The sequence below is a fragment of the Oreochromis niloticus genome, linkage group LG20 (genome assembly GCF_001858045.2).
Source record: "Oreochromis niloticus isolate F11D_XX linkage group LG20, O_niloticus_UMD_NMBU, whole genome shotgun sequence".
In the NCBI taxonomy this organism is placed as follows: domain Eukaryota; kingdom Metazoa; phylum Chordata; class Actinopteri; order Cichliformes; family Cichlidae; genus Oreochromis; species Oreochromis niloticus.
Window position 1 is genome coordinate 20,234,681 of NC_031984.2, and position 21,389 is coordinate 20,256,069.

A 21,389-nucleotide genomic window follows, 5' to 3' on the forward strand; every position below is an offset into this window, starting at 1 on the left:
GGAACAGTTTTTCTGTCACATCGGCACATCTGCTCCTCTTATTAAACACGCGATCAGCACTGCAAAATCAAGATGGCTGCCCACAGTGCCGTACTCTGCGCGTCCAAAATAATTAATCCTTTCTGGGTTGGACGCCTTGGAAACACTGCTAAAGTAAGACAAGACACGCTGCCCTTGCTCTTTCGCTTGTGAATGGTGTTGCGTGGCTCTAATTTAAACTCCGTTATAGTTTTTTTTTTTAACACAAGGTCATGCTGTTAACATCATTTGATTAGCAAAGCTAGCGGGCTTTTCCACATCTGTGGGGTGGTCACAGGTTTTACGGCATCCGTGCACAGGATCCATTTACAAACACGCTCTAAATCATTTGCACTTTTTATTTTCCAGGTATTTGGAACAACTTTGATCAGTCACCGGAATAAGACCTCGCTTACTGTGAGTGAGTCAGATCGGTACATGGGATTGTTGTCAGTTTGTCACATTTAAGATTACTACTGTACTATAAAAATATCTGCTGTTGATCAGTCTTTATTTCCAGGCTGTATAGCATTGGAAGTTGTTGTCTTTTTCAGTACAATTTGGGGATTGTGTGTATATATGTGTTTTTCCACTTTCTTGTGGGGTGAAGGTTATGACACTACTCTGTTTGCCACTATTTGGACCAAACCTGTTCTTCTAAGCAGCTGTCAAACTGACTCTTGTCCTTCTGCTTTTCTCTGTTCACCTTCAACAACAGGGAGAAAACATTGTAAGTAGCTGACTCGTGACACGGTTCACTGCAATTCACTGCATCATTTCTTAAACGAGAATATTTCCTATAACGGGGTTGTGATATAGAAAAAAAAAAGATGTGTGGTGAGAATAAAAGCACTAGGATTATCAAAATAATATAACAGTTTTTAAACATCATGTTGCATGGATTGCATGGATGTATGGAAATGTTGTTACCATCATTTTCAACTGGAATTTCTAACCATCTTGATTCACAATAATAAACACAGTAATGACATCATCAGATCTATTTAAATATTTCTCAAACCTAAAAAAACACTATTAACTGCCTAACAATAATCTCTCAAACTTACTTGTTGCTTTGGACATGTACTGGTTGATTTTAGGCCAGTGATTTGTAAACTGTGTCCATTGTCAGCATTTTCTACATTTCCTACTGCTACTAATACGACTACTATTACTATTATTCTTTTCTTTTGACTTCAGAATTCCTACTGCTTCTGTGTATTAAAGTATTGCATGATATTGTCAATCCACCACAGTGAACGTTACTACACTTTATCTATTTGTTATTATGTCATTGGTAATCTGGACATAAGCAGACATGAGATACCAAAAACTATCAAATTCACTGTATACCTTATTTTCATGATGTTACTTTGTAGACTTAGAAAGCTAAACTTTTTTTTTCATAACATATGTTTACTGTAGTGGATGATCTGTCTTTAAAAGGTGCCAAACCTCCAATTTTCTCTATTTATTGAAGTTGATCCTTTGGCATTTATCTTCTAGCCCCCTCCAGCAAAGTATGGAGGCAGGCACACTGTGACCCTCATACCTGGTGATGGGATCGGTCCAGAGCTTCTCAATCATGTCAGAGAAGTTTTCAGGTTGGTTAGATTGACTCTCAGTCCTGTTTAGTGATTACATATCATCTACAGTCACATAAGAATTGCATCCATTGTGTGGTTTGTGAACATTGTGCTGCAGGTTCACCTGTGTGCCAGTTGACTTTGAGGTGGTGAATGTCAACTCTGCTTTGGAGACCGATGATGACATGAATAATGCCATCACTGCCATCCGGCGAAATGGAGTTGCCCTCAAGGGTAAGCAAACAGCTTTTTTTTTTTTTCTTTCAATCAAAGTATGAAAGTATGAAAAACAGAACATAGCTGTAAGTAGAGTATAATTTTTAATAAGAAGGTTGAACTAAAGTAACTGTGAAATTGCTTACCTCTTTTGATAGGTAACATAGAAACCAAACATACCCTGCCAGCATCTGTCAAATCCAGAAATAATGTGCTGCGGTAAGTTTAGATGAAATCTTTAGTTTCCTAGATTAAGGTCATTTTTTTTTTGTGTGAAATAGCTCTCATTTCTTACGTAATTTGGTCTTGTGTGTGTACTAACAGCACGAGCTTGGACCTGTACGCCAATGTGATGCACTGTCAGTCCCTCCCCGGGGTCCAGACTCGCCACAAGAACATTGACATCATGATCATCAGGGAGAACACAGAGGGAGAGTACAGCAGTCTGGAGCATGAGGTCAGATGCAAGAGGAAAAACAATCAATACTACTGTCTGCTGAAAAACATGTTTATGGTCCCTTAAACACTTCTTATCTGTCTCTTTTTGCTCTTTTTGGAAAAGGGAATTGGGTACCATCTATGCATCATTAATTTGCCAAATGAAATAACTGTGCAAAATCTTTTGATTTGGTCATATGATAGAATTTAATATCGACAATATTGACCTCAGAATGCAACAGATAAAATATGATTATCTGAAACTAAATAAGACTTCTGGGCTGCAAGGAAACATGAAAATCCTGCATTAGATCCAAATCTACAGCAGACTAAAATGGGCATTGGTGTGCCGGGATGTTTACCTGCTGTGCATGAAGCTACCACTGTGCTCAGAGGTTTACACTCATCGTTAGCATGAATGTTGTGGTCATTTTGGGCTTTCGATGATTTCTTTTAAGTGTTTTTTTTTTTTTTTTTTTTTCCAAGGTGGAATGATTATACAGCATACATCTTTAATGACTTAAAAAGAAGGAATTGGGTGCACAAGTCCAAATTTATTTCAGTTTCTCTTATGCACACATGGTCAAAGGTATACATCAGGGGTCTCGAACTCCAGGCCTCGAGGGCCGGTGTCCTGTAGGGTTTAGATGTGTCCTTAATCCAACACAGCTGATTCAAATGGCTAAATTACCTCCTCAATATGTCTTGAAGTTCTCCAGAGGCCTGGTAATGAACTAATCATTTGATTCAGGTGTGCTGACCCAGGGTGAGCTCTAAAACCTGCAGGACACCGGCCCTCGAGGCCTGGAGTTCGAGACCCCTGGTATACATTCAGGCTCTAACATAGTCCATTATTTGTAGGCTTGAGCCTTGGTGGTTGTACCTGAACAGTTTCCTCTCACCTGTGGGTGGCGGTTTGGGTCTTCCTCCAGATCTTGGATGATGATGGTGGAAGTGATGACATCTCTGAATAACTTGTACTCATGTACAGTTGTTTGAACTGAGGATCCTGGAATCTGCCGTTGTTTAAAATTGTTCAGAGAGATCTTCACACCTTGTGTAAATTTACAGTTTTCATTCTTAGATCTTCAGTGAGTTTTTTCAGAGTACTGATCAGTCCAATGAGTGCTCTCAGACAAATCATTTTTACACTGGTAAAGAAAAAGAACCAGTAGTCAATCATAATGACTAAAAAGAAGTTGATACTCCTTGACTTTGTCAAGTTAAAAGACACTGAAGAAGATTCAGCACCACTTATTAAAAGGTTTAAGTAAGTGTATGTTTATATTTGTGGCCGTATTTATGCTCTGGCCATATGTAAATTAGAGAAACTAAATAAAAACCTGTGCACCCAATTCTTATTTTTTTAAGTCATTAAAGATGGATGCTGTACAATCATTCCACCCTGGGAAAACAGAACAGTTCAAAGAAATCATCACATTACATGACATTTATTCTCTATGATGAATGTATATAAACTTCTGAGCACAGTAACTGTAGCTGTTGAGCCATGTTTGCTTACACAAAGTGTCCCATTCAGTTCCATACAGTTATAGATGCTGTTTTACAATTTGTACAGAAAAATATTGTTATATTATTAACCACTTAGTACTAATTAATATGATTATTTTTATTTACTGCTAAGTTTGTTCTATGTTTGTTGCACTTAATCATTTTTGAATGTTTAGTACTACCTTGTAGATAGCAGTTTTACAGGCGACACTTTATTCCCACTACAATCTTATTGATCTTTCTAGTAAAGTTTAAACTCATGTCGCTGTATTTCATTTGTTATTGTCTTCTTGTCCTACTTTTAGAGCGTATCCGGGGTAGTGGAGAGTCTAAAGATCATCACCAGGAATAATTCCCTCAGGATTGCTGACTATGCCTTCAAACTGGCCAGGGAGAGAGGTCGCCGCAGGGTCACTGCTGTACACAAAGCTAACATCATGTAAGTTACCTTTTGGAAAACGTATTCTGTCAAACACGTCTGGCCTTTTGTTTACTATGGTGAGTTTCTTAGTCCTGGAAATGTTGAGTGTGGCGTTTCTGTTTCAACAGGAAGCTCGGTGATGGCTTGTTCCTGCAGTGCTGCAGAGAAGTGGCCTCGGGTTATCCAGAAATCACATTCGACAGCATGATTGTGGACAATACCACAATGCAGGTAACGGATGATGACATTTTAGGGAATCCAGGGAATGTTTCGAAATGTTCTTCTTCTGATTTTATTTGTTTTACTTAACTCCATTTGTGTCGTTTAGCTCGTGTCCAAACCACAGCAGTTTGATGTGATGGTCATGCCCAATCTGTACGGGAATGTGGTGAGCAACGTGTGCGCAGGGCTGGTGGGAGGACCTGGCCTCGTGCCTGGGGCCAATTATGGTCATGTCTATGCTGTCTTTGAAACGGTGAGTGTTGGAGGCTTGAATAGGTTTGTAGGACACTGTTCTCTCAGAATTTTGAAGGATGGAAAATGTATGAGTCATGTCTGTAATATTTTAAATCAATGTTTTCTGTTTCTTTCTTTTTTATACTGGATTTCAGGCCACAAGAAACACAGGAAAAAGTATTGCAGAAAAAAACATTGCAAACCCAACTGCCATGCTGCTAGCTAGCTGCCTGATGCTGGACCACCTTAAGTAAGCTTTTCCAGATAGAATTCTTCGTTTGTTTTCTGTGTGTGTGTGTGTATTGGTGTGACTGTATTATATTTAAATAATTTTTTTCTTCTTTATGTCTCCAGGCTTAATGATTATGCAAGTGTGATCCGGAATGCAGTCCTCACCACAATGAACGAAACCAGGGTGAGCCTTCCTCACTGATGGGTTCCTCACCTATCGTGCTGCCATGAAGCTCACAGGCCATTGTTGCGTGACATAGGATTTAAGGCCGTAGTGGCAATTCTGGCATGCTTCCTAGAAGGCATCACAATACATTCACACAAAGCAGCATTGTGTCCCTTTTCCTTTCACAAAGCTCTTGTGCAGCTCTACACTGTATGGGATCTGATTTTACATGATGTTGTGCCTGCATGCGTGTTTGTTGGCCTTGATTATGTTTCTTGAGTAAATTCCAAAACCTGATCTGCCTATCATGTGCAGCATCTGACTAGTTACTGTGGGAAACTGATTACACTTTGCACGCACAAAGAAAATACAAAGCGTCTATCCAAATACAGTATGCGGCATGAGACGGAATCCACAGTGCTACAATTTCATAGCATACGTTGAGGTGTTAAATAATTTAATACAGATTTTGGACCATATTTGTTAGCTCCCTGTTCTTTTGTTTGTTGTAGCTTATTTGTGATTTTTTTTTTTTTTTTCTTCTCTTTATTTGCAGTTGCACACAGCAGATCTCGGGGGTCAAGGAACCACATTAGAGGTGGTGCAGTCCGTCATGAGGGTCATCCAGAGTAAAGGACAGTTCACGGCAGAGCTGTAAGAATGACTGGGAAGGTTCACGCACCCACGCTCTTATCAGGTGGTGTGAGTTTAAACAGGCGTACCTTCTGAGAGAGGATGTCCGTGTTTCCATAGCATCTCGTTTCACACAGCTTACTGACCTGTTCACAATACAAATGACCCTGCTTTCTCACCTCCAGGTTTCACATGACCTGTTTAACAGTTTAGTTTTAATAAAATTCCATTATCACTCCTGCAAGCATCGGTTTTACTGCTGGAGTTCACAAAGCTTATCCAGCTAAATATGAATCTTAGAGATTCATATGAAACATGAAAGGGCCTACTTTAGATATTTAAATATACAAGTATAGCCACGCATCGTCCACTATACCTTCTGCAGCAGCCATTATTTATTTTTCACTTTGTGATTACATCACAGACTTTAAATTAACCAAAATGTGCTTAATGCTTAATATAAATGTAAAGTGCTCATTATGTCCTGTTACATCGTTTATGTTCTTATCACAGCAACTGTACTTTAAAAAGGTGATACACTATAGAGGAGCGTGACTGCTGTCAAACCTGAACTTTACTGCTTGTGCCATAATGGCTTTTTTTTTTGGTCTATGGATGATATCACAATATTATACTGTTTTTGGGTCTATCCAAGAAAATGCTCATAACGCCTGATATGAAAAGAATGGTTTCACTTTGTTTGTATGTGTGTGAGCATAAGATGTTATCAATAAAGAAATTATGTCTTAACACCTTTCTTTTGAACAGAGGTTTGAATTCTCAGCATATTTGAGACGTATTTTGAGTACTACGAAGAATTAGGATGCACGTGGCTGACCTTCCCTCCTGAAATTAATTGGATATAAATGCAGAGAGAGCAAGCTGCCAGATTGTTAGATACACCTAGCTAAAATTAAGCTTGTCCACTGAAATAATTCTTAGCCTTGCAACAAATCTTTTCTTTAACAGTGCTTTTTTTTGTTGTTGAAACTGTTCTGGAAATGTTTAAAATCGCCTTAATGGTCATTTCTCAGGCTTTAATTTGTGAGTCTGCAGAACTGTACTGCTTTATGCTGACAAGTCATACCGATTATTCTAATAACTGGGATTTGTTTTGACTAGCTGTATCTCATAAATGGACAACTGAGTGTACAAGAGGAAGTCTCATTGTTACTTTGACTCTGAAGCTCTGTGTTCTGGCCTCTTGCTGGGGATAAAGATTAGTAAGTAAGAGAAAGCTCGCTGATCTTTCTGTTTGTTTTACAATTTCATGCTCCATCAACTTCTTAACCTTCAAAATTAGATGGTAGGTTGCTGTTTTACATGTCGCCACTAGGTGGCAACACAACTTTCTATAGCTGCCACTCAAAAAACTCACAGCTGCTTGGATGTGTGCTCCATTACATACACTGTCCTGACAATATGCAGAACACACAGTGTGCTCTTTGTCTGTCGCTGTTTTTCACTGCATTGCGTGAACATGGTAGGGGAATCGTGGATGCAAAGATCTCTGGCAGGAAGACTGCTGGATAAAAATGGGAACATTAAGATAATTCTTGTGCTTTTTTTTTAATGTAATTTCTAGGAAGCAGGTTCTTGGGCTTAGACCACGTGTTTCTTAGGAAAAATGTGAAGGATTTTGGCTTTACTATCATCACTGCCTGAAAATGTTAGAAACCAAGTAATTTATTATAGTTTCATGTGGTCGAACCAAACCATTTGCCACTGATTCATCTAGTTATTTAAAATTCTCTGCCCACACAGCTATGTTGAGATACACTGTCCGGTCCTGTGAGGCAGCAAATCTAGTACAGCACCGGCCTGCTGCTTACAGAATACAAACAATCGTAGTTTAGCTCACTATCTTCAGCAAGGCCTCCAGTCACAGGCGCACATCCCAATGTAGTGATAGTAGACAATTTATCATCTGTGCAGTTCTGTGGGAAACTTACAAGCTGTTCTCCCTGTGTGCACATTTACATACTGAGGAGAAAAATCCTTTGTGATGAGGCACATCCTTTTTTAGATTTACTTGTCACAGGGAATCAAGACGTGTAGTGTGTGAAATGTGCTGCGTGTAGTTTAACTCCTGCCAGTTGGCTGTCTTTAAATCTCTTGCTTCGTCTTTATTTGTGTCTGTTCCACGGACACAAATGATGGACAGACTTTTACATGTGCTCCGTTTTACTTGGATTCACTCTTAAATGTTGTACTTTCTGTGGGAGGTTTCCTACTTTGAACTAGTTTTTTTTTTTTTTTTTTTTTTTTTGAATGGTCTTGTTCCTCTCAGGGGAACAGGCTTTTTACCTCACTACATCTCCCATCACTCCTCATCATTGTCGATATATTAGACACTGTCCGTCTTATTACCTCTCCTGAGCTGCTCCTCTCTGCGCCTCCATTGGAGCCAAAGCCATTAGGCAAATGATCTGGTGTTGTGAGGGGTGAGAGAGATGTTGAAATAAACCACCGGACATTTGACCTTCATGGGCTACTATTCAGACCTTGTAGGAACTCTGTATAAAATCTACACTGTAGGTTTTTTGCTGCAAACGCGGCATGTAAAAGGCTGGTGCAACCATATTACATAAAGTATCATCTTGCCATCATAATGGTTAATTTTTTATGCCCAGATTTATGGTGATCAGTGTCTGAGGTACGTGGAATTTAATTTTCAATAATCGCATTTGGAAAATTCAACACAATCTTTTCTGTTCTGAAACTTTGTCCTTGGTTATAAATAATCTACAGATCTCAAAATGGTTTCAGTGAGAACATTCAAATGAAATTATCCAGCGCCACTGCTGTGTCAGCTGTACTCTTGATTTTGCGAGCACAACAAACAAAAAATGTCAGCAGACCTCCTTTGTATGAGGGTTTAGGCTGACGTACAAATATCTCAAAAACTCTGCTGGAAATATTTCTGTGTACAACCAGAAGCACATGCAAGGTAAGATTTCAATTAGATTTCAAATCATTTTTCATACTTAAAATGTTCCACATGTATTCTTGTGCTTGTTTATTGGTTAAAACACATCTGTTTCAGTGTAACTCAAAAATAATAAAGTTTTTGTTTTTAAAGCTATTTTTTTAAAAGTGTTAAATTCACTTGAGGGGCATGGAGTTTCTGGTGCTTTGGAACAGCATAGCATTGTGCAGAGCAGCGTTACTGTGAAGTGGCTCGTGGTAACCTTTGTTGTAATCTAACTCGCATTCATTTCAGTTTTCCTGCTAAGCTAGGAAATTAAATGAGAGTGCACACCATCCATTTCTAGATCGCTGACCACACTAATGTGAGAAATTTTGCTAATTTGCTATTACAGGCATGTTTTATCTTGATATCATTCACTAAACCTCCTGCTGCTGCCTGGTTAACCAACTTATAATTATCTTTGTCCTCCCCCCTCACTTCCTTTTCATCTGTGGCTGAAATCCTTGTTTAATATCTTTCAGGCACCGCTCTAAGATGCATGTTAATCTGAAAAGTTGAGTTAAGCCATGTGATATGACGTTGGCTCTAAAACATGTGTGCTTATTAGCCTGTGGACCATGATAGTGCCCTAGTTTGCTTCAGATCATTTCCAGAGTCCTTAATGTGCCCCCCATCGCTGTCCACACATGTACACAGCTTACACACTGACTTACAGTAGATTTCTGGCATCTTAATTTAACCATATTAATACCTACCTAATGTAGCCCATTATCTTACTTAGGTTATCGCTTCCAGAAGTAAAGGGACGCACACACATATGTGCAGTCAAAGACACAGTACATATGAACATGCCCTCTCTCCATCTGTCATGTTTATCAGCTCTACTGCGCTTTGCAGTGCAGGTTATCGTAATCATTCATCTTCCCTCGGATCGGCCACTGCTGAGCACAGCTGCATCTAGTCTAGTCTGTTCTCTGTTAATGGGACTTTTTTTTTCCGCTCATCAGCTATGGCTTAGCTACATTAAGCTACGTCAGAGGTCAGCTATTCTCTGTTTCTTTGGCCTGTCTTTTTGTGTGTTTTGGTCGCTCTTGGATTTCTCGTCACAGGGACTTCCACTGTGGTTTTTATTAGCCACATCTGTAATCAAAGAAAAATGAAGAATAGGTAGTTGGGGTGATGCCTGCTTGGCAGGAATACAGTTTGATAATCAGGGAGTTTGCTGGTTAATTTCATCTTTTATCTTTCAAAATGAAAGGAGCCAGATAAATCACTAGAGTCAGACTTATCTTTTTATCAGGAGCTTAAAATTGATATATTCGTTTTGCACAGTTGGTTTTAACACCAGCAGAATGCCACTGAGTGAGCTCATGATTCTTATCGCTGCAGCTCTGATAAGGTGTTTTCTACTGACTGTGGTTTCTCCTCCTCATCCTATTTAAGCCTACGTGATGAATTTGCATCTGTACAAAGTTTTATGACCTTGCTTAATGACTCTTTGAGGTCAACATTGTGCTTGAACATAGTTCCCGGTGTTAGGCAGTCCTGCAGATTTGACTATGGTGGCCACCCTGACTCCACTCGAAACACAACAGATACTACGCTGAGCTCAAAGTCAAACTATAGTTACTTACAGTATTTGAAGAAAAGCACATATGCTTATGTTATGAAACCGTAAGACTTTCTAATTTGTAAGCCATAATGCTTTTTGTTTCATTCCCTGGGAGGAAATCAAGGCTCCAGGCATAGCCGTGTCCTAGTGGATGTGCATACTGATATGATCAGTATCTGATTTTATGTATGTGATTATGTGTGCACATCTGCATATGTTTTTATTACCGCTGTAACCTTTGGTCCAGCCAGAGAAAGTAATTCCACCCGTGCTACACTATCCCAGCCCTTTGCACTGCCCTTCTCTCAGTATTGTGACCTGACCTCAGAGGTACACTGCGGTTACATTTTGCATGAAGAAGTGTCAGCATGGGGCGCTTTCTGCATTGTTTCTGAATAGAATCCTGATGTCTTGAGCACTTTTCCTGTACCTCACGCATTGCTTTCCCCTCTCCCGCTGAAAAACTTGGCAAAACGTGAGCAAAGAGAGCCTGGGAGCCATTTCTGCTTGGTTTTATGTTCATAATAAATTTGCTGGCTTATTTTCCTTGCTGTTTTTAAATTTTTTTTTTTTTTTTTGGACAAGATTGATTTGTTGTCTTGTATCAGAGAAAAACCAGCCAGATGAGGAGCAAGAAAGAGACGAGAAGCAGTAATTGATTGTTTACTGGTGTGCAATTTGTTCCATATGAAACATATATCGCATTCTTGCCAGCTTTTCCTGTTCGCTCACTTTTCTAGTCTCTTTCACTCTGTTGATTACTCTATCTCTGATGCTATTAAATGTTTTACCGTCTGTGCCCTTGCTCAGGGTTCAGGGGGTGTTGCCAGAGTTGCATTACATCAAGGCAAGCATGCTGCATGCATGACAACCCACATTACACTTCTCTTATGTCATTACAACTCTGCTCCCCTGAAACTGGAGCATCTTGGCACTTTGTCAACTCCCCCTCCAGCTCTGTGTTCACCAGCTTATAAAAAGTCTGTTCTCCTGGTTGCCAAAACAAAGCCTATTTCCCAGTGACACTCGTGTAGTCTACTAAATCTCATGCATGTTCTGCAATTCAGCTTACAGTTCACACAGTGACTGTTCTTCCCCCACCTGTTGCCAGATACATGCTCTTAAGAATCTAAATATGTCATGCTACCCCTCTAAAACTCCCCAAAATGACAAATTTGCTATCCATTCTCCATGTTTTATAGTACCCTAAAGCAAAGTTCTTTCTGCCATTATCTAGATCATACAGCTGTCAAAGGAAGGGCTCATGCTTTTTGCTTGTGCCACTCCCGTTTTCTGTCTTTCATATATTTCACCATTTCCTGATTTATATATGTTTTGACCCCCTCCTTTGCCTTGAATGTCTGCTCTACTCTCTCCACTCAAGCATCTCGAAAGACTTGATGAAAGCAGATTTCTGCAAATTCACCAGAAAACCTAACTTTGATTATATTTCTGCCGTCACTGTGACTTCTCAGTGGGATTCTTGCGTCCGATGCTCTTCGTAAATGAAATTTGAAGGGGCTGGCAATGCCGTTCTCTCAAAAAACCTCAAATGCGTGGCGGCTGACTGTTCTTATGTTGAGTCAATACAAAGAAGACCTGAATATATACTGAAAAAAGTGCTTTTTTAAAAAAGTTAGTTTTCTCTGTCAGGAGTATTGATCCGTGGTTGTAGGAGTGAATTTGGGGAAGATCTGATGCTGGTGAATCAGCTTGGAGGCTGAAAAGAAGCAGTATGGTCCTAACTAGCACCCAGAACACATCTGGCCTCAGGGGCAGACTAATTAGTAACATACTTGATGTGACCTGCTGCGAAACCACATGAGATGAAGTAGATATGAAAACAGTCTAGAACTGACTGTGCTTCCATCAACTCTTTTATCTTGCCACCTCTGAATGGCTCCAGTCAACCCCGTCTTTGGGTAAATCCAAAGCGAATGAAGCCGTAAGCGTCTCAGACTTCACTGTTCTAAAGCCTCGTGTTGTTGTTAGGTTTTATCACTCAGAAACTGTTTCTTAGTTGTTCAAGCAATAATATTGAAATATCTAATAATTCTGCTTTTATTTCTAAATGTTATCCTGTGTTTGAAGGTTTGTTGTGGAACAGCTGGGAGGATCATGAAAGAATGAAGATGGAATAACAGACAAAGTCATGTATCATGACATGCAGCTTGTTTACCCTGTAATAGGTCTGCTATAAACTTGTAGTGTAGTGTTCATTTCCTGAAGAATGATACCCGTTAGGGTGAAGGTTAGACTCTTAAATTACTTTTTTCTCACATTCTTCTGCTGCTTATTTGAAGTTTCTTTCAGCAGGCCTTCAAGCGCACATACCTGCCTGGCGCCTTAATTTGCTCACTTCAAAGATTCCCCCAGCTGTCTTATCCGTGGCTTCCCATCATCCGGTCATATAATCTTAGAAAAACAATGAGCACAGGCCAACTGATGATGGCCTATATTCTCTACATGTGGCTTCATTTTTCAGATTTTTACAGATTATGACCTCATGCTGTAATTTCAGCAAGCTGTTACTTGATAAAACACTCAGCCGAAGGCTTGAGTTCTAGCAGCTTAGTTTGTGTGTGCACCTCAGCTCTTGCACTCGCTCCAGCAATGCAAAGTCACGCTGTGTCTGCGTGGTGCTCAGTGTGAGGCGTTCTGGCTCATTTCAGCTCGTACAAGAAAGCAAACACTTTTGCGCTTTGTGAACCTGCCAAAATTAAATTATTAACCGTTAAACGATTACATCAAATCACGGAAAGAATCTTCTGACGAGCTATGTGTTTATGTAATTCCCCCGAATGTTTTTTTTTAAAGATGGCCTCTAATAAAAATCAGGTTTTTACCATCGCTCACAAGACTATATGTTGTTTTTCTGGGCTTGAAGACATGTCGTCATGCTCAAAATCCAGTGTACCAATGAAAGTCTCAGAAATATGGTGTTTTGCAGTGTTATCCATAAACACCCCCCCTAAAAAAACCAAATCTTTTGGGACTAACGAGTCAGAGTTGGTGTTGCGAAAAAGGTTTAACTGTCCACGTGTACCTGTTTCATTTCAGCTCGGTGCTGCTGCTCTCCCCTGCTCAGTGTTTCACAGTGTGTGGGTCTTTGTTCCTGCTCTGCTCTGCTCCACTCAATTGTGCTGACACTTCCTCCTGTAGAAAGAGGGAGAGTGGGTCTTGCAGGTCAGGTGCACAGTGACCATGGAGATCGGCTGCAAGCAAGTGGGACAGGATTTAATTTTTATAGTGTTGAGTGACAGTCAACGGTAGCAAGTCGGGGCAATCAGGTTACCCTATGCGCTGACACTTTTCAGTCCCTGTCAGCTCTTCCCATCACCATCTCATGTTCCACTGAAATATAATACAGAAATCAGCTCTAGTCCCTGCACAGCAGACTCACAAAGACTGCACACTAAATATATTGCTTTCTTATACCTTTGTGTCCTTGTTCACACTCATTAACCACTATGCATGCCCACAAATGTGTAATCAAAATCTATGATGTTATTTTGACTACGCATCAGGATGTATTTAATCTTAAAGTATTCGTAGCATTACGTCCAAATAAACAGAAACAACTTTTTGGGATTTCCTTACCTGTATGATTGTGCATGCATCAAGATGTTTGTATAAATAAGTCTAAAATCACTCAGGCTAATAGACTGCATGATAGATAAAATATGATCCCATGAGCCAGACTGTGCTGTTTATGTTACTCTAAACTATATGACCTTGTGGACCCAGGACATCTGCTACAAAGCTCGGAAGAACTGGCTCCACCCAGAGACGGTTTACTCTCTATTAAGGACCTTGTCTCATGCCCTTATAGTATATTCTAGCCTCTAAATATTTTTCAGTTAAAATTTTAGCAATAAAGAAATTGTATTCACTTCTTCAAAATGCATCATCAGAGCACAGAAGAAGTGTAAGAAAGAACAGTGAACACACTGTCAGTCACTGAAACGTGTTATCCATCTAATCTAACCGGTTGATGAGATAAAGTCACCGCCCTTTTATCACCCTGTTATTGCAGACACAGAAACCCAAAGTAAGCAGTAATATGAGCAAAGAAACAGAGCTCTCACTGCCATATAGTGTTATTTTTTCGATTTCTTGGGATATTAGTCATGCTTACATGTTTCACATCCTCAAACAAATTTTAATATTAGACACAGACAACATGAGTAAACAAAAAATGCAACATTTAAGTAACAATTTTATTTATTATGGAAAAAAGGAATCCAAACCTACCTGTCCCTAAGTGAAAAAGTAATTTCCCCTTAAACCTATGAAAAAAAGAAAAGAAAGAAATCAGGAAGGGAGGAAATTTTGTTCACAGCTCTGTAGGTGTTTGCCATGTACTCAGATTAAACAAGCTGAACAGTTTGTTTCATGCAGTTACTCTGAGTTACTATGTCTGAGTGCCATCTCTGTCCCAGGAGAGAAAAGTAAAAAAAAAAACAGTACACAGAGATCTTTTTTATGACCTGAGTGGTCAAACTGCTGCTGGGTTTCCACAGCCGATTTTCCTCTCTTCCTGGGAACTATGGGGTCATGTGCCCAAAGGCACAGTGCCATAGAAAACATTCACACTAAAGTAAGCTTCACATTGGCACCATCAGGCCTCATTAATATGAATCCCAAGTATCTTTAGCACAAACAAAGTCACCAAACGTGTGTGTTTAGTGCGGCTTAACAAAGTTAACCTATCAGATTAGCACCGCTGGCCAGGCTGACACCCCGAGGCTGATCAGGTGTTAAGACTCATTTACCACACGAGAGGGATTCATTAAATAAACAGATATATGTACGTGCACATGGCCGTTGGTACATGCACATGCTCCCACACAGAGAAACACCCCCAGCGGTGAAGAGGGCCTCTCTGCGAAGGGCACTAACCCGACACCTCACAAACACACTATTGTGACTGACACACTTAATGTTTAATTGACTGTAACAGGAGATGAGAACAATCTTCCTACACGTCCGCTCGTATATAATAATGTTTGCGTTTGTATGTAAATAGCTGAGCTTGCCTCCCACTTTGCTATAAATTCTGCTATTATAATGAAATGCTCCCCTATAAGTGAACAAATCAGGACACGCTCAGATCAGTGACTCGTGGAAGTTGTGCATAATGGAATTATGCTTATGGAATAACACCCTAATGCCCATGTCTCATTAAGTAGAGTGTTTGTAAAGGATGATTATACCTCACTGGTCAGGGCTGTTTGGAAAAACATGAATTAAGAGTACAGATAATCCCTTTTACTGTTGGATACAATTACAGCTTTGGTTATTGTGGCTTTATTACCTGTGGTTACTTTTATTTTCAAATAACCGCATCAGATTTTCTTCATTATCATTATCTTGTAAACTATACCTCCCATGTCATCTCTCTGGCAAAAACAGCACTGAGCCAAGCTTAGATTTACAGTTTAAGCTATTATAAATTATAGCCTATTAGCATACTTTGCCTCTTAGCATATCCCAGACTTTGCTTACAGTGTCCAAGAATTACTAAATGAAACAACACTCAGCAACATATCACTGTTTGACACTTACTGCATAATAGACATAATAACTCCACTTAATAATGCGATGGGAAAGTGTAGTGTTTTAATGCAGAAACCCACACGGAGGCACATGCACAGAGGTTCACAAACACATAAGCCTAATCAATCAGACTGAAGGACTACAGTGACATGTAAACATACCAAGCAGCTCCCTCTTTTTCTTTCACTGTGGACACGGGGAACTATTCACCCGTTTCCCCTTCTTTTCCCTCTTCCTCGATCTGTTGGTCGTCCTCAGTCAGACCCAGCACTGTGGAGCCCTTGACACTGCACTCATTCAACCCCATTCCCATAATCATCTTTAAAGTTATGATGTCAGCACTTGCATGTTTGCAGGACTGTGTATGGTAGGTACGTACAGTCTGTGGAAAGACACATTATCTGCAGACAAAAACACACCTATGCACACACTTGTGGGTTTGAATGGTGGTTTTGCACAGGGGATCACAAACATCTACGCTTAATATAACATTATTTTTTCACATGCACGTGTGTGTTATTTTACATTTAGGCTACAATTCATCTTCCGTCTTTACTTCTTGAACAGTTAGAGTGGATTTACAAGCTGGATTTACTTTGCCTTCATAGTGTTTATGTTACATCCATTTACCATAAAAAAAACTCCCTTGGAAGGTTTGCTTTTCTTCCCCGGGCTTCCTCTTTATCTGACTTTTACTATTCACAAAGTAAAACTGATATATCTACATTTTCACTATTTTCCCCCCAACTGTAACTCTTCATTTGTCTTTTCCAATTTAAATAACTCTGCCTATCTGAGTCTAACTCAAATAGCTGCAGTTCATCTGGTAGTTATCTTTACTCCATCATTGTCATTATTCTCTTCATACTCTATTGTTCTTGATCATTAAAAGTCTGGACTGCATTAAGGCATGCAGGTAAAGATTTATTTTTTTATGTCCAGAATAGCTTGCTGCAAGCATCCTGTGAGCAAAACTTGAGCTAATGGGTTCCTTTTGACCCCCCCCAACTCCTCCCACTCTCTGTGCATTGTGCATACACCCTCCCTTTTGCCTTCAAGTATCAATCAAGCACACCACTGCCTACACAATTCAGTTTAATTACATTTTGCCTGCAGCACTAAAAACTAGCTCTAACTGCATTCCTTGAACCTGCCCTCGGGCTGACAGCTGTTTCATGGTAATTTCAAGAGACAAATCATTTAGAAAAATGGACCATGTACACCTAATACAAACTTGAAAGTGTAATCTAAACAAGATTTTGACCCATGGCCCCTCTGCAGGACTTTGAGAGTTTATAGCTCAGGAGGTAGACTGGGTCGTTTAGGTCGACGGTTCGATTTCCTGCTCCTTCAGTCTGCAAGTAGAAGTGGCCCTGGGCAAGATACTGAACCCCAATTTGCTCCTGTTGCATAAATTGGGGTGTGAGTATGTGTGTGTGTGTGTGTGTGTGTGTGTGTGTGAATGTAATACAAGGCTATTAGGCATAGAATAAAGTGCTGTATGAATGTGTGTGTGTGACTGGGTGAATGAGGCTTGTAGTAAAAAGTGCTTTATAGGTCCCAGTCTGTGCGTAACATACAAAATAAATGAAACACACAGGCTTATAAGCGAGACAGTTTGACAGGTTGTAAATACTATGCAGTTATTCATTTTCGAATAAATAGTTGTGATAATGCAACAGGATTAGATATCGGGAGATTATACTTCTCATACATTGGAGAAAAGGCACTATTTTTGCAAAATTTTGATTGAAATTCACCCAATCCATGCTAAGATGATTTGCAAAACCAACAAGCAAACAAGAAATGTAAACTTTGGTGGTGACTTCAGGGTTCAAGCAAAGTTGCAATTTATCACCTGGTAATAAATGAGCAAAATTTTGTGGTGAAGCAAATTTTCAGACATTTTAATAGGCACGGACCTGATAATGGTGCAAAGAGAGGAGTCAGAGGTATGGCAAAGTTAGGGTAACATGTTCTCTTGCATCGTGTGGGTAGAAAGAGGTATTCACCGTGAAGCCATGCTAAACAGAGCACAGACTTAAAAGACTATAGGATAAATAATCAAACATAACAATCAGTTCCAAATTAATTTCTCTCGACAAGATCTAAAAGTTAGCCAGAGTTATATCTGTAGTCAACCGATTGTTTTTAGCGTGGTCCCGCATGAATGCAAACCAATCAAAATGCAGAAATCATCATAAGGGCTTTTCATTATCATTATCATTCTAGTAAACGCAGCTAACATAATGTAGCACCAAGGCCACCTTGACCCACTGCATGCATCCATTAAAGACATAAAATGCGGTTATGAATATGGCAACATTTCCACACACACACACACACATACGCAGAGATCATGTCCAGATTCAGTAGGGAGTTGGCTGACATTGAGAAAGTGGAAGAAATGTGGAGAGCAAAAAAACACCTTGACACTGCCAGTTTATCCCAGAGCCCCCCGAAGAGCACAGAGTGCTATTCACCACATCTGCATCTCCATCTGCATACTCACTTCTCACACTTACGCTACTGTAAACAAACTTCCATTTGTACGGAAACATGCGCCGCGCTGCACTCCTCGCTCATGAACACGCTGTGTGTACACACCAACCCACAACCATCACGTTGTGCTTACAGTCTGTTTTTTCTGGACCATCACGTCCGACGCTCCTCTGGCACAGTTCTCCTGAGCCGGGCTCTATCTTCCACTGTGATGTCACAGATCTATTCATTTTTCTAAACGCTGACAGATAGTTTCCTCTCTGCTAATTTGCCATCCCTTTCCCACTTAATCTCTCTAATTCTTTCTCCTCATGGTGTCTCTTATTTTTTGCCTAGGTTGCAGATGTCTGCCATTCGGCTGTGTTCTATCCATCTTTTATGCTTGAATTACAGTCAATCTAGTTTTTCCTGTTCCCAAACATTTTGTTTCCCACAGAGGAGATGTAGGTTTAGGCAGGATGGATAGTGTTTGCAAAGGAGAGTGGAAAGGAGGGAAGAAAATACTCGAGCCAGAGAGCTTTCAGAGTTTATTTTTGAGGGGTTTTTTTCTGATTGCAGCTGAAACAGCACATCGCCGCAATCAAAAAAGAGCAGCAATCATTAGTGGATCAAAATAAAACAATTTGAAAACATCTTCATGCTGTGTTATAACCACAAAAGCACTACCCTTTGTCCTTTGTTTTGGTGATTGTCACAGGCTTCTTTTCGTTTCCGCTCTTTTGTGTCTCTTCCCTACCTGATTCTTTTCTGGTCTCTTGTCTTTTCTGTCGATATGCTTGGATGTTTATCCTTCCCTTATCTAAGCCTTTTGTGTGTTTGCTGTGCACACAGATAATCCATCAATGCCGTCGTGCAGTAGGAGGACTTGAACAGACCAATAAAGTGAGCACCCACCAGAAGAGAGAAAAGGATGATAAAGATGAATAAAAACAACTTTGAATTTTAGATGGAAAAAATATATGCACCTTCTGCTGAAGAGCTCACTTCTCAGGTCCCCTATAGGCATACTGTAAATATTGATACTGCACACATGCTCTAATTTGGGAGCGTCCTTGTTTTTTTGTTTTTTTTGTTTTTCCCCCAAAACCTGTTACTGATATTACCCTTCACAGCTGCACACTGTAAATTGACCGAGCGGTGCTCAAATCTATGAGTGCTGAATTATCTCTCCGTTAAGAAGATTTACACACACACATCAGGCATCAAAGCTTTCTTTCACGAGTTTCCTTTTATTAAGTGTGCTGTAATATTTTATAATATTTTTGTGGGAAGAAAGAGTGTCTGCCTGGAATTCTTGTGGCAGGAAAGTTTGGAGTGAATGATGACAGCTTCCCTCCATAAATTGCAGAAGCATGGCCATCTGTGAAATGTTGCTGGACTCAAAATATGAACAGAAAGATCTGCATTTCAATCAAAGCAGCGTTATTCTTTTTTTTTTTAGAGGAGAAAGATTTTGTCAGGTGGCATGTCCGGTCAATATGAACAGCAGATCAGGAAAAAGCTAAGTCAGTATTTATTAATCTCCTCGAAATGCCTGGACTGGGCAGACCCCGATCCTTCTGATGGCTCAGGACTCACATTCCTCATGCACACATGTAACCGGTAGATTTTTGTTCCTGTCTGTATTTTTTTTTCACAGTTTCTCTTTCTTCACTTCATAACACAGCTGACAATTTACAGTGCTATTGGGTATAGGAATCAGGTACTAAAAATACTAACTGGTTTCTGCCGTTACTTCAATTCCAGTGTTGAGAAAACAACAGTTTACAGATGAAAGACGCAACAAGTGTTTGAATGTGCTCTGTAACTATGTGGCATAATACTAGACAAATTTGAGATTTGAAACCACACATTATACTATACCTGGGATATCTGATTCTTGCAGTGTAATATAAAATAAAGGTCTGAAATGCCATGTATTTTTCACATTCTGTAAAATTCCCAGTGCGCTTCTGCACCTACATTTGCAGAGCAGTGAGGATCAGGAACAACAGCAGCAGTGCTTGGTGAAACTTCTTGTGTGCTATCAACTTAATGACTTTGCTGTGTGCTCCATCTGCATGTGTGAGGCCAGTGGCTTAGATCTGTCTTCACAAGCTTCTATAAATATCCAACTTGGCAGGGAGAATTGCAGGTCTGCCATTCAGCTTATTCATCTATGTCTTAGACAGATATTAGAATGTCAAAGCTCACAGATAATAGCTCTATTTCTTCCATGAAAAGTGGTTGTAACTATCATAGTGTGACCAGATGCAGAGCTCCCTACATAATGTGACAGATTAATTCACCCCCCCCATTAATGTGTTGTTTCACAGAACAGATTATGTCATGGACAGTTTTTGAAATTAATATGAACTAAACAAAACATATTAGAAATGTTTTCACTCTCTATCAGCAGGACATTTGTTTGCAGAGATTATCTTGTAGCTGAAAGACCACAAACCTGATCCCAACAGTAACATAATGTCCTGCCAGAGTGCTTCATCAATATACTTTTATCCACACTGATCTCCCAGCTGCAGTTCCCTCACTGAAGATATTTGAAGGGCTCATAGAAAAACAATTACTTTATAAATTTGTCTAGCCACCTGTGCGCTTACTTTAAAAGGGACTGAAAATACAAAAATGCAAAGGAAGTGTTGAAATAGTTCAGTTTTATTTATATACATTACACCAGCGGTCCCCAACCTTTGTTGCGCCACGGACCGGTTTATGCCCAACAATATTTTCACGGACCAGCAATAAGGTGTCGCAGATAAATACAACAAAATAAAACTAGTGCCGGTACCGAAAAAAAGAAGATTTATTCATAACACACGTGAAAAGACCCAGGAAAACCGAGTTAACGATAAAAACGATAACAAAATAACGCTGAAAACCGATAAAAACCCTGAAAACCATACATTTCACACCTGAGCCTCAACTCTCGCGGCCCGGTACCAAACGACTCACGGACCGGTACCAGTCCGAGGCCCGGGGGTTGGGGACCGCTGCATTACACCTTGAGACAATATCAGTCATCTTCATGTGGATTATTCAGGCTTTGCCTCATATTCTAAGGTAACCTTATAAGCAGGTACTTGGTGACCGTGGGAAGGAAGAACTCC

General features: G+C 39.9%; 1 protein-coding gene across 1 annotated transcript; it reads left to right on the top strand.

Moving 5' to 3' along the window:
- Positions 1–11: 11 nt before the first annotated feature.
- On the top strand, positions 12–6,429 carry idh3g (isocitrate dehydrogenase (NAD(+)) 3 non-catalytic subunit gamma). The gene is made up of 13 exons (XM_003448163.4): positions 12–153; positions 388–435; positions 737–748; positions 1,525–1,622; positions 1,723–1,838; positions 1,979–2,039; positions 2,145–2,277; positions 4,076–4,209; positions 4,320–4,422; positions 4,520–4,666; positions 4,803–4,897; positions 5,002–5,062; positions 5,601–6,429. Exons 1-13 carry the CDS (start codon positions 73–75, stop codon positions 5,700–5,702), a joined length of 1,191 nt encoding a protein of 396 aa, XP_003448211.1. The 5' UTR covers positions 12–72; the 3' UTR covers positions 5,703–6,429.
- The last annotated feature ends 14,960 nt before the right edge of the window (positions 6,430–21,389 follow it).

Excerpts from the sequence above, each read along its gene's own strand:
- idh3g (XM_003448163.4), top strand. The coding sequence starts at position 73 with ATGGCTGCCCACAGTGCCGTACTCTGCGCGTCCAAAATAATTAATCCT. Across the intron at positions 1,623-1,722 it reads CATGTCAGAGAAGTTTTCAG|GTTCACCTGTGTGCCAGTTG; the intron begins GTTGGTTAGATT and ends ATTGTGCTGCAG. Across the intron at positions 4,898-5,001 it reads CTGATGCTGGACCACCTTAA|GCTTAATGATTATGCAAGTG; the intron begins GTAAGCTTTTCC and ends TTATGTCTCCAG.